The 14,320-nt window shown below is 41.2% G+C and overlaps 1 protein-coding gene across 1 annotated transcript; it reads right to left on the minus strand.

Annotated features, from left to right (window-relative positions):
* Positions 1-497: 497 nt before the first annotated feature.
* Positions 498-9,663, minus strand: LOC142082448 (hyaluronidase-1-like). The gene is made up of 3 exons (XM_075150598.1): positions 8,746-9,663; positions 2,062-2,151; positions 498-926 (listed from the first exon to the last, which is right to left on the minus strand). The coding sequence occupies exons 1-3, from the start codon at positions 9,661-9,663 to the stop codon at positions 498-500; spliced, it is 1,437 nt and encodes a 478-aa protein (XP_075006699.1).
* Positions 9,664-14,320: the final 4,657 nt, after the last annotated feature.

The following is a 14,320-nucleotide window of genomic DNA, read 5'->3' on the forward strand; positions in this document are numbered from 1 at the left end:
CTGTCTATGCAAAAGCAGTGGGATCAGGGAGTTGCAGTGGATGTGTATCTGGGCATAGTGCTGCTGCTCACACAAAATGCTATTTGACTTCAGCAAGAGCTGCAGTGAACAGTTTGTGATCCCTGATCCACATGAAAACTCTCCTCATCACCATATGTTAAATCATCCAGGCTTAAAACAAAGAGGCTCTATGTCCTTTTTAAGCTTCTACATGGAAAAGTACTTTTTTACTCAAGTAAACCTTCCACTGTCGCAGCAGAAGCTTTATCTATTGAACGTATGAGTAAAACGTGAGATAAGAGTAAAGGAGCTGGTAAAAAAGAGGGAGTTGCTTTCAAAACGTTTAATGTCTGAAGCAATTCCAGGAGTGGGAGATGAAGAAAACAGAATAAAACTATTTAATCAACAACGCCTTTTCCCTTCTTGATAAAAACTTGCTAAGGAACAGAAGTCTTAGTGGCACCATTTCTTATTTTCTTGCACTGCATCAGAAAAATTTAGTGTGCAGTATAAAGCAGAAGAAGCTGCATGGCTCCTAAAAGGAAGACACAAAACTTCTGTTTTCTTGATCTACTGAACGCAACGTGAACCCAGCGCTCCATCAGCCTTTGGTCAGGCAATTCACAAAATATTCCCGTCCAGCCCTGGTAACACTGACACACGAATCTCTGCCTCATGGCTTCAATACTCTCCGGGCTGGGTTCACCAGTCACCTGGAACCTGGGGCCCCTCTCTGAGTCACGGGCTCGGATCTTAAAATTAGTGGGTGACAAATGGAGGTAAGCAGAAGAGTCACTGTTTTTGCGGATACATCTCCCATTCTTCTTACACAGGACTTTGCTACAGAGTTTGGCTGCTGAGGTCACATTAATGACGTAGTGTCCTAAGGGTCCATCAATGTACCGTTTCACAGTTGAACAGCTCTCCTGTAGAAAATAAAAGACCATGACACATTTCTCAGTAGCTAGCATTATGTCCAAATTTCTTATACCTAAGAAGATGCTAGTACAAAACTGGTCTTGGCTAAAGTAACCTGTTGAGATAAATCTTGTTGGATTTATATACTGGAGTAATCTATCGGTTTAAGTGAGTTTACTTCCATGGTTAAGATCAGCAAAATATTAACCTTTACTATATTGTCTATTTGGGTGCTTGGTAGCAACATACAGTATTAGACTAGGGAGGAGTCCTAGTAAACAGAGTTTATATGCTAATCTGAGACTAACTAGTTCCTTAAGTAGAGATTTCTGGTAACTGCTGACAAGGAGCAGTGCATAGGGCAAATAGGTTTTAAAGCACATAATGAGTCACCGCTTTGCTCCTGATCTCTCCAACTCCTTCAGTTTACAAGGAGCCACATCATTTTCAGAAACCAGCACAGAAGTTGCTGTAATTGCAGCTAGAAAGTTCCAGTTCACATTTCCCTCTTCCTCTGCCCAAGTCAGTGGTGCTTTGCCAGAGACTTCAGGAGAAGAGCAGGCTGCATGAAAAGCAGGGTGGGCAGCAAAGCCCAGCCCAGGTTCAGGAGCCGGGGCTAGCCTGCCGTGCCTCCTGTGAAACCCCAGTGCAGCCTCTTGCCTCCTCCATCACTTCAAGAAGGATTATTTGTGAAAGCCTGAAGAACTGGGAGGAGGAACTAGGCCTTTTCTGGTGGTAATATTATTTTCCATGTGTCATTTCAACACTAGTGACCAGAGAAAATACTCCCCTCTCCAGACTCCATTCCTTCTCTGTGGTCTGTACAAACCACCATAGCTACAAAGTAGAACACTGTAAAACAAACTGTGCTTATATTTTTATGTTATTGCTTCAAAACATGTCTTTCTTTTAACCTGGACTCATTGTTCCACGATGCTACAAATGACCTGCCCAAAGCAATGTGCTCTGAAGCAACTTCTAACGAAACTATAGAATTAACAAGACCTGAAATCAGTACTGAGCCATCATCCTCAGTTGCTGGCTGATGACATCAGTAAAAATAGATAGGTGCTTCGGAGGGTGTGATGGCAGAGAAGAGGTATTGAGGTGATTCTTGAATACTAATAAACCGATACGACCTACCTTTGAGCTGGCGTATTGCATACTGCCCCAGAGAACAACTCCAGCCGCTCCCAAGGCCGCGCTTTCACCAATGGTGTTGATCAGATCCGTCTGAAAAAGAAGGCCAAAACCAGACATCAGAAAACCAAAGATATAAAAATAAAAGTAAAAAAGCACTAGGATATGGGCATCACTTTTTTTTTCCCAGAGGAGGCATCAGTCCTGTGGTATATTCTTCACAATAAAATTGCTATTTAGTTTAGAAAGCTCTTCTGTGTATCTCCAAAGGTTTGCATAGGTTGCATTCATAAGCAGGACGACTAAATAATAAATTCATTGTAGTTTATTCACAAGGGGTCCTCCAACCAACTGGCGGAGTAAGAATTGAATGATCTATTTTATCTACCAGTCTTTGAATGTTTACCGTACCTATGTAGGCACCATTTTTAGCAAGTGATGATAAGTATGATCACACATCACTGGATCACCCTTACAGTGCCTAATTGCACTTGATAGGCTTTAGGCAGGTGTCTAACTTGTGCTGCTTTAGCCATGCCAATACAGTTACAGAGCTGCTGTTCCTACCAGCGTGAATGCCATTATTCCAGGAAACATACCTTTGAAAAATCAGCCTCTCCCAGTGCTACATAGTGTCAAATGGGACAAAAAAAAAGCATACATTTGCATACTGACTTAACCGTGTGCACTTCTAGAGCTGCACCAATAACGCAGCTCTACCAGAGCACAGACTGTGTGTAGAAGAGGAGTCACTGGTGCCTTGCCAACAACATAGCAATGTACCTTGCAAGTGCCTTGAAGCCATTCCCTAAGACCGTGAATATTGTGTCAAGAGAAATGCAATTAAATCTTAGAAAATCTGGAGGAAGGATCATCTTCCACCCCCAAATTCCAAGGCATGATCAATTACATCTAAAACCATTTCCATCTACAGTAATTGATTAGAAAATTATTCCTGATCAGTGTTTGTAATGACAGATACTACAGTATTTCTCGGTTTGATGAAGAAACAGCAAATTCCTTTAAAAAGTTAGTGATGTTCTTTGATACAGTCTTTTCACCTCTCTTTAGGAGAAAACAATCCAAAAGACCAGCCAAATTATCGCAATATGGTGGTGGTGGCACCTTAGAAATGCAAAATGATAGAGTGGAAGAACCATGTTATTATTGTTAATTACTACTAAATAATTTATTTCACTGTGTAAGTGGGCCTGTTGATTTACCAATGTATAGTTAAGGAGTCCCTATTCCTGAAATATTTATGGCCTGAGAGATATAAAAGAAGGCACAAATAAGTGCTTTGGGAAAGAGAGAATCCGCTGAAGAGTTGAAGACAATTAGACAGAAGTCAGAGCGAGCAGTGACTTTGACCCTTAACTAAAAGGTTGGACAAAACAGTGTAGGAAAACCTGTGGAAGTCTGAAAGAGTAGAGTTTGCCTGCTGGCTCTCTGAAAGAGTAGAGTTTGCAGGCTGGCTCTTAGTGTAGGGTTCAGGGTGATATAAAGTATAATTGGTCTCGCCTGAAGTTTGTGTTGCTTCTGATCATCCAAGCAGTCTTTTAGGGATTGTCATTACTCTTAAAAGTATATAGCCTGGTGCTAGCTTTATAAAAGGATAGTGGTGTGGGCTGCAGGTGTGACTTTCATGTGGGGGTTTTTTTCCTATGGGAATTAATTAATTCCCATAAAAAAAAAAAGGTATGTGAATTAAAGATCAAAATATCAAAAGTTAAGAGAATGTGAAATACAGCCTGACCTCTTGGTAAGGGTTCCCAGGCTTTCCTCATCTGCAAAGCATTTTATGAAGATTACCCAGATACAAAGGCTGGACTGTGATCCTACATTAGCCACATGATGATTGAGTGATTTAGCACTAACACAGTTCAGATCTCAGTAACAAATTAATGAAACCTTTTCAGACAGCCAAAATAAATAATCAATAGATATTTAGCATTGCTGGATGAACTAAACAAACCCAAAATAAAGATTTTGTTAGTAATATGCTTTAGGAGTTAGGGTGCCTCACCAGGAGTCAGTAAATCCAGTTTTTATTCCCTCATATTCCACAGCTTTCTTCTGTTACTTGTAGAAATCATTTAGATTCAGATCCACAAAGGGATTTCAGCATTTCATGTCTGATTCATATGGATATAAAATAATCAAATCCAAGAGCATGGATTAAAGTTCACCTAGTCCTCTGGATGTGTGAAGTCCAATGGCAGCAATAACTTCAAAACTGAAGTTCCCGAGGCACCTACACATCCACTTTCATGCACACCTAGAATCACCACCTTGGCAATGCTGAGAAACTCAGCACTTTTCTCAGGCTAAGGCCAAAACCTGGCATTTGGTTGGAAGATGCATTCCCCTAGAGATGCTTAAAGGTCACTTATAGCACATGCACAGGTGCTGGAGAAAACAGCAGCTCCCTGCAAAAAAAAATTGTATGGGATTTCATGTAAACACTCTCCTTCCACCTTACATTTCCTCTTCTTTTATTCTTTAAAACAAAGGTCAAGTGCTAAGAGTCCTCCCCAGGAGGAAAAAGAATTAGAAAGACATGGGCTGAATTTTTCTCTCTTCCCCCATGCTTAAAAAGTAGATCACCTGCAGGTAACCTCCATCTGGTTTTATCTTCACTGTGAGGTCATGGAGAACGTTTAGAGGGGTGCCGTTTCTCTTTCTGATGCCATTTCATCTTGCACCAATTCAATGAAGGTTCAAGGAAGAGCAAGAGAAACAGGTGGGAACCTGACTACAGCTTATGATTAACTCAGCTTAATAATTAGGTAACTTGCCCACAAGGAAGGAAATAAGGTTTCTGACTCTCATTTCTAGGCATAGTTACGTCTTTTACTGAATGACTGGCTCATGTTGAGTACCTCAAAAGCCATCAGCACAGAAGGGCTCTTCCCTAAATAATCTATGAACAGGAGGTTGCACCCTCTCTTTTTTTTTCTTTTCTCTCGTATGCTTGTTCTTTTTGGTCTGGTGATTCCCTAACTCATTCCTAGCGTCCAGCACAGGTTGCTGGATTCATCCTGAGCAAACTGGGAAGAGAACTGAGCCGAGAGCTCCTGCACTAGAAGTGGGTGCCCTGACCACCAGATGGTTGCACAAAGAGGGAGGCATCACCACTAACCCTCCCCTGCCACAGTCAGCGTTAGCGAAATAAATGACAGCCCCTATTCAGGTATTTTGAGAAAAGGAAACATAACTGCCTCTCGTAACGGCTGAGAGTGGCAAATCGGGAGCAGAGATAGGGAGGTGCATCCCTGCAGCCCCGAGTGAGGCACAGGAGCTCCACCAGTGGCCTCAGACACAGCAGTCCTGGTTTGGGGAATGAATTCAGCACTGCTCCTCACACAGCACAGCTTGGCATTAGTGGGGGCTCACTGGCATGGCTCTGCCGTGTGAGTGTAAGAAGTACCTCATATGGAAGAAAAATGCAAGTTTAAAAAATTTTAGTTATCATTTTAAAGATATCAATCTTGGCATTTGGTGGGGAATCCTATTTCACTCTTTATATCAGATCCTTGTCCATCCATGTGGTTGAGTCACCACCCCTGGAAGTATTTAAAAGACGTTTAGATGAGGCGCTTAGGGACATGGTTTAGTGGCATGGTGGTGTTGGGTTGACGGTTGGATTCGATGATCTTAGAGGTCTTTTCCAACCTTAATGATTCTATGGTTCTATGATTCGGTTCTATGATTCTGTGGTAGAGGACTATTCCGAAGAGACAACTTTATGGGCCAGCTGCCAGTTAGACATCTGCTATTTCTCCAAGTGATAAACAACTCAATAAAGCCTCTTCCCTTCTGATGCTTATTCTCGTTCAAGCTTTTGGGGGGCAGTGTGCAACAACCAAAGATCCTCAAGATTATGCTGGGCTATCTCCGAGCAGGCACCTGATTTGGCAGAGAGGAGGAGGCTCTAGTTCCTGTCAACGCTTCTTCATATTTTGATCAACCAAGTCACTGCATTGGACATTAAAAAAATAGGAGCTGAGCTAAACTGTTTCAGTTTTGGAGCCTGAGAGGAAACAGGACAGTCAGTTCTAGTTACATGTTGAGAAGAGAAAAATAAGTATATCTGTAATTTTTCCTTTGAATTTGGAACAGACTTAGTTTCAGACATGATTTTCTGTATTCAGGAATGGTAGTGCAAGCCTGGCGTGGCTGCAGGGAATGGTCTCTGTACACATGCACACCTGGTCATCAGAGAAGACTATCTGTAGGTGAACGAGAGAAGTTGTTATCCATTATTCATCATTTGTTAGATGTCATCCTGCTTTATTAATGACTTCGGCCATCTAGTCAGGAAGCACAGATGCTACTGTGCAACTTCCCTCTCCCACACAGTTAGTAGTGAATTGTCAAGGCAGATAGTTTCTAAATATCCTACAGATGGCAAACTGCTTATATGCATTTCTAGCAAATACAGAAACCTTTCATAATGATTGGGATCCCAGTTCAGAATTTATAAACTGTTTCCAAGAAAAAAAGCAGGATGAATTTCTCAGCTACCTTATGCACAACTCACCTGATTTCCAGGTGCAGTCAGGGTGAAAGGTACAGCAGACATAGCTACAGCATCCTGGGTCTTTCATCTTTCTGAAGGTCTGTTAGACTTGTGTCTCTCTCTCAGTGACTCTGATTCACAACCATTCTTTCTGTTTTCTTCCACTGTGATATTTACTGTATTTTTCATGCTGTGTATAGAAGGGCTTACATACAAGGCTTGAATGTGTCAGCAATTAATTCTGTTGAACTAGAACGTTACAGCTCTTGCACAGCTTGATGGAGCAGGACAGGTTCTCCTGGCCCAGGCTCTGTCAGAGCTCCAGTATCTATTAGCCTGCTATCCCAGTTTTTCTATGGTCATTTAGCCTGGATGTCATTGTACTACACTGGCTCCTTTCCTTGTCACGTTCACGCACATTGTGGCTGGAGCTCTGAGGTTTCATGCCCTGTTTGCAGGTTTGTGAGCATCACTTAGGGGCATGTCATGGGTCAAATGAGAAGCTCCAGTCTAGTCTAAAATCTGAACACACAAAACCATATTTAAAATATCTTGGTGGCTTCAGTGCTATGATGGAAAACAAGAACATTATTTTCCTGATCATTCCTGTTTAGAGTTTTCTTAAGTGCAACCCTGCAAGTTCCCGGCAGTCCCAAGCTGTTCGCACAGACGATGTGTATAGTCTGGAGATACGACAAGCCCTGTCCCCATGGCTGCCTGCAGCGCTGGGTACTGTCCTTATCAGAAAATACGTGGTGGAGCATAACCCAAGGATGTTTCTCTGGCTATGCATGGATCTTCCCTGGCTGCAGAGTTGTAAAGTGGTCTTTAAAGCATCCAAAAGTAAAAGGCTACATGCAACTGAAAAACAGGCCAGTGAGTTAAAGAGTATAGCTTAAGAGGAACGTCACTCCGATTTACCACTGTACTGTTCAGAAAATAGCTTAAGGTAAAACAGTAACTATATCAGCACAGATTTTGAACTCATGCATAACTGGAAACAGCATGTTAGTTTTCTTAGATTTCAGTGACATTTGTGATATTTTTATATCAATCAAGGGACTGATTTATATTATAAAAATGTATTATTACAGCCTGCATTTGAAGAATGCTCATTTATTTCATGGCCTGTTTTAAGTTCTTCAGTGAAGGAGTTCTGGGTGAAATCCTGCCTGTACTGACCCCAGTGGCTCTTGCCTTTGGTGGAACCCAGCCTTGCCTATTTGCCCATCATTTCTGAGTCAGTTAGGACCTGCAGTTTCCACATCACACAGAAAACAACTCCAAAGAGTCCCTCGTTGCTAGCCCAGATTTCATCCCCTCTTCCCTCTCCCCTCTTGTGGAATTGATAGCGATCAAAGCAAAACTTTCCGCACTTGGAACAACTACTAGAGAAATCGATAAGCATCTGTGCCTCTCTATTATGGCAAGTCAGCGCCATGATCATCATTACATATCCAAAAAGTCTGGGATTTGTACGCATATATCTTTACCATCAATGTTGTGGTCACTATATATTTATTGCACTTGATCATTGGTTGAAGGAACATTGCATGACTCAAAAACTTGGTTTCTTTATTAAAAGGACTCCACAGTGTTAGCACTAAATGATGGATCATGAAGATATTTGAACGTGTTGTACTTCTGAAAAGCGAGATGGCCAATGCTCATCATGCAGGAGTTAGGAACTCCAGGCCAGACTAGTTTACTTGACTGGTTTATTTCTACACTGAGTGAATGTACATTTGGATAAAGAAACAAAAAAGCCCTGAGGCTCCTTTCTCATGAAAGTTTATCTTTCCATTACACTAATTAGTCTTAAACTACATGAAAATTTGTCAACTTCATTTCACAAGCTGTCCCGAAGAATTAAAATATCAGAATGAATTACTTCCTTAAGGAAATTATTTCTTTGTACTTTCTTTCTAAACTACCCTCATTAAAAATACACAATGTTATCCTACAGAAGTAGACCAAAGCGCCGCAATAGTAACTACTGAAAAGTGTATAGTTTTGTACTGTGTCTACAGTACTTCCTTTTAAAAGATCTTTCTTAAATATGAAAAACAAATGCATAAATGCTTTTATACAAGGAAAACTTTTAGAAAGTACTTTTTCTAAGAGGCTGTTTCTAATCTCTAAATTTCTTAAGTCTGTCTGCTTACCTCTGTTAAAACATGAAAAGTATAGGCATAAAATGGTCTGGAGTAAACAAAAACAGGCAAAACGTAGTCTTTTCTAGCAATTGAGGCAACACGTATCGCCTCCTTAACCCGATAGTGAACAAACTTTAGTGCATTTGGACTTGACTTCAGTATATAATCCAGGTATATAGAAGGGTAGAGAGCAGTGCTTTCCTTCCACAGCCAAAGTAGGAGGTCATTGCGGGAAGACTCAATGGCTGGGCATTTCCCCGTGTATGTTTGGGGGTGTTCTTTGTAATCATAATTGTAGCAATCTGGGTAAAGATAGTAACCCCACAAACCGTTTGGTCTCATATGCTCAGCCAGAAGGATAGTGTTGTTCATAAAACTCTTGCCGGCAGTTTCAAATTCCTCTTTAGCCACTTTCCTAATTTTGTCCTCTGACCATTGAGGATGCCGTCTCCTAACCATCTCAAGAGATTTATTTCTATAAATGCTTTTATTGCCCCAGTTCCTATCCCACTGGGGTCTCCAGTTTTCCCAGTCAATGACTGCAAGTCCCTGAAATTTCTTCATGGGTATGCAATAGTCTATGTCAGACTTTGCTTTACTAAGGTGTTTGATAAGACTTTCGTTCTGGGGCACCCCTCCGTTGACAGGATGTCCGTTATCCGAGTAGTAGGGATAGTATCCCAAATGAGTGTGATAGAAGATTGTCACATTGGATCCACTCAAAGTCTCATTGGTGTTGGATGCAATGTCAAAAACACTGAGATCCAGGTCCACCTTGTACCGCAGCCTGCACTGCTCAGTTGGCGCGTTCCAAACAACCATGAAAGGCTTGTGCAGAACCAGAGGGGCCTGTGCCGGCTTTGGCAGCTGAGCATCAACCACAGTAAGCAGCACGGTCACTGCTAACCGTTTGACCCAAACATCCATGGTATGGTTTTTTTTCTGGGATGTGTCCTGGAAAAAAAAAAAAGAGAGGAAACATGTTAGAAGGGCAGTAACCACCCTGGAGGCAGATAGGATGTCAAAGGGATGTCTTTTGGTTTGATTTGCTTTTGTTAACATTATACCCAGGGCCAACAGAGAAAAGTGCAAAACTGTGATCTTGTAAAAATTAAGTCTAATTTCAAATGCTTTGAAAGACTTTTTGATAGACTTTGCTGTCTGGAAGTGTGTTCTAATGCTCAGCTTTTTTTTTGCTTTCCTTCTCAACCAGACACCTCCCACAGTTGATTCAGACCTTTCCTTAACACTTATTTGCTCCCTGTTGTCTACAAAAAATGAGTTAATAAAATAACTTAAAACAACAGTATAAAAAAGAATGTGCTGCTCATTTGAAATTTCAGCTTCCAAGCATGTTCTGCTACGGTCAGTCTGACTTGTGTAGAACTTCATCACAGTGGGCTAAGGCCTTCTTTACTATCTGTATATGCTAATGGTCACAATAGGAAAGGTAATTTAAACAAAAGGCAGACACTTCTACCTCACACCGATTAATCAAGAGAACTCAGAAACGCAATTTTCAGCATATCTGAAAAAAAGTGTATTGTTATCTACCCCTGAATTTAATTTTCATTTTCTACATGATAGATGCAAGAGTGATAATCAGTCTGCAGGCTAGAAGGGTGATACTATTAACGACTTAATGGTTTAAGCTACTTATCACACTGAAAGCAAATTAAATATCAATACATTAAAGAAAATACATTATGTTAAGCGGATTTGAACTAGCCAGAAAAGCATGCTGTATCTTTGAAAAAGGGACCTACTCTGTAGAGGTGGGGGCTCATTAGTATTAATTTTTCCTTTCAGGGTCTGCTGTTTTTCCTGACAGTCACACTGGCTTGGGGACTACTAGTACTCTGGGGAGCTGCCAGAGCTGCAGGGCTGCTGGCACCCCGGGCACCCACACCCCCACTTTGCACCCCAGTGGGGCAGCTGTACACCTGCCGCCCACAGTTGGCTGCTCCAGAATCTGCCCCTGCTCCTATTCCTTCTCCAAGAAGCACAGCTCAACTCTGTCCTGTGCTGGTCATTCAGGTCTCTTTGCTGGGGAATACACTACCTATTATTGGTGCTCATGAGCAAACACTACACGGTGGGGTCCAGCTGATACATCAGCTTGAATGCAGAGATCATAAAAATTGTTTGCTCTCATGAACATTACTACATCTATAGTATGACATGGTTTATCCTCTCAGTTGTTATCTTCTATCATTCACCTGTCAAGTTTCTCCATGTTAGTCACATGTTAAATCACTGCAATCACTGTCTGCATTGCAGGTTCAATTCATGCACTAGCCATGTGAATTTGAAATGTCCTGAAACGGGATATTTCCCTATTTTTGCATCCATTTTTAATGATTTCCTTCCTTGCCTGTAAAGTCAGACCCAAATTATCCTATCATAATTAGCCTAGCTTCACTTGTCCCTGGTATTTTCTCACTCAGTTAACATCAGTTAATCACTTAACTCTTTTCCTAGACAAGGAGAGCTCTTCACACGTACCCATCCCTTAGCTCACAGCTGGGATCACTAGTTTCTTGCTTCCCGAACCAGTATAGACAACACACTATTCTAAATACTAGATTTTTGTAGTTCTCCTTGGATATTGCCTTTTAATCTGCAATGGGATGCCAAATCTACAGGAAGGCTGTAGGTACTCCTATGCAAATCTGCCAGCAGAACTTATTAAACAAAAACCTTTTTCATTGTTTGAAAAAATGTTGAAATGTTGAAAAATGTCATGCATTATATAATCCAGGATTTCTCCCTGTCATTTGTCCTTCCTTGCTATTTTTCCATCCTCTGGGTTTGATATTTCTTTTCCTATCTGCCACAGCTCTTCCGATCTTCTGTCTTTCCCTTAAGTCTCTACTTTGTCTTTTTATCTCCTACAGAACAGCCTTTCTCTCCTCTATCCCCAGTCTTGTGTTCTTCTGTACTCAGTCCCAGAAAAGCACTGAGTCTCCCCGACCAGTGGTCTGGTACAAGAGCACCTTCCCAAGAGGTGGAGGAAGGCAACTTGCATTAAGCAATGGCTAGGGGCAGCGAGTGAAGAGCAGGACTGCAAGAAGCCACAACGCAGGACTCCCCAGGAGCAAGCCCTCATTAGCAAGCTAGAGATGTATGCTCCTATTGTTTCCTCACCTGCTCTCTGGCTGCTTGCTTTGCATGCCTAAATATAAATTTAGCACCCAAGTTTTAAAACTTTGCTCACAATCCTTTAGATCCTATTAAGGGTAACATCCTTGAGTGAAATGGGCCATTGCTACAGGCCATCAGGCTGGTACTACGTACAAGCGTGCCTGTTGGAAAAGGATGCCAGGTTATTTTCACTCCACTGATCTTCTGGAAGGAAGTCTTATGCTTGCAACTGGTATCTTTTTCTCTGTTTTCCTGCAGAGTCTTGCATAATCATCTAAGTAATGTCATAGGCTGGGGAAAAAAGAAAAAAAAGCCACAAAAAATGCCTTTCCCTTCCTCTTTTATAGAAACTGATGAATGCATCACAGTACTTCGCACTCCTCCTTTGATGCAGCAAACTGACTTAGTACATTTGTAAGTGCTTTTTCATGATTTGCACTGGATTGCTTTGCAGTACATAAGAACAAGCCCATAATATAACCAAAGATTTTCTCAAAAAGTTATCGCTTAGATGAAATGGGAAGAGCACCAGGAGAGAAAGAAAAGACCTTTAGTGAATTTCTGTGTAAGAAAAGATCTGCGAAAAGATCCCAGCTGCCTATTCCCACAATCCAAATGCTGATATTGTTCAGTCTTGTTTATTATGTACATATAATTAGATCATTTTGTCAGGTATTAACGCCTAATACAGTACAGTTCTTGTCTAGATCTGACAGCCCTAGGCATTACAACATTGCAGATAATAAATCACAACAGACCTAGGCCAGGAAATAATAGTGCAGGAGAATTTTAAGTTATATTTTTAGTTCCTGGCCAATTCTTGTCACTGTCCCTGACAAGGCTTTAAATCATAGAATCTCAGAATGGTTGAGGTTGGCAGGGACCTCCAGAGGTCATCTGATCCAACTCCCTGCTCAAGCAGGATCACCTAGAGCCGGTCGCTCAGGACCATGTACAAAACACCACAAAATGAAAATGTTTATCTCAGGACATGTTGAATAATTATCAAGGGTCTTTTGACCGGATTGACCAAATCTTCATTGAAGTTGTGAAGAAGCCTGGACACTTTGCTCAACTGTAGACATGCAGGTGTCTGCATGTGCAAACTGAATCATAGAATCATAGAATCGTTTAGGTTGGAAAAGACCTTTAAGATCATCAAGTCCAACTGTTAAGCTAGCTCTGCCAAGTCCACCACTAAACCATGTCCCTAAGCACCACATCCACATGTCTTTTAAATACCTCCAGGGGTGGTAACTCCACCACCTCCCTGGGCAGCCTGTTCCAATGCTTAATCAACCCTTTCAGTGAAGAAATTTTTCCTAATACCCAATCTAAACCTCCCTTGGCACAACTTGAGACCGTTTCCTCTTGTCCTATCAGTTATGACTTGGGAGAAGAGACCAACACCCACCTCGCTACAACCTCCTTTCAGGTAGTTGTAGAGAGCAATAAGGTCTCCCCTCAGCCTCCTTTTCTCCAGGCTAAACAACCCCAGTTCCCTCAGCCGCTCCTCGGAAGAATCCCACGAAAAAGGGCAGGAATCTGTCTAATCCTGTTCTAGCTGTTTAGAAGTTAGGGCTCTGGTCAAGGACAGTCATTCAGAGTCCTCCAGTGAATACTGGACACCTTCCAAAGCTACTATAAATACCTTATTTACAGCTATATGGAATTAGTCACCCAGCTATCTCCATTAACCTAGAAAAGGAGGTGATAAGTGCCTAGATAACATGCCTACCTTTTAGATGGCTAAAGCATCTCATTGCAAAGCATCTCACTTTTCCTGCTACTTTCTATTACACACAGGAGACATTCCCATATACACAATTCCTTAAAGGGGAGACAATTCCAAAAAATTGTCCTTTGAAAAAGTTTCAATCCAGTTGTATTAATTTGCAATTAATTCTGATGTTATTTGCACATGGGAATTTAATTACAGATGCTTAATTTTTCTTTAAAAAGCCATCTGAAGCCAAGTGAAACAAGTTTTCAAAGAAACAGGTAAGCCTATGGTTCTGAAAGAGGGGAAAATAAATTATCTGTTTTTTCACAAATGCATGAAAGAACTTCTAATCAAGAACAAAACATCTTTTATTACAATTTCCACTGCTGTATCTTTGGACTACGGCCTTTTTAGTCTCATGCATGGCACTAATTGGACTGGTTTAATCCCTGTTTTTTAATGAGCACAGACACTAACGATTCCTCCTTGAAGCTCATTATCAACCTTGATTCAAATTCTCATGTTTTTCTGATTCAGTGACATATTATCATGGTTAATTTAACTTCCGAGAGATGCACATAGCTTTCTGAGGCACCACAGTGTTTTCAGAGCAGAATCTGTTCTCAGTGTTTCTGCTCTATATTCTAAAAACAAAAATGAATTCTTCATAGGTGAAAGAAGTGGGGCCTGATCACAAATCCATTGAAGTTGATGAGA

The sequence above is a fragment of the Calonectris borealis genome, chromosome 1, assembly GCF_964195595.1.
Source record: "Calonectris borealis chromosome 1, bCalBor7.hap1.2, whole genome shotgun sequence".
Lineage (NCBI taxonomy): Eukaryota > Metazoa > Chordata > Aves > Procellariiformes > Procellariidae > Calonectris > Calonectris borealis.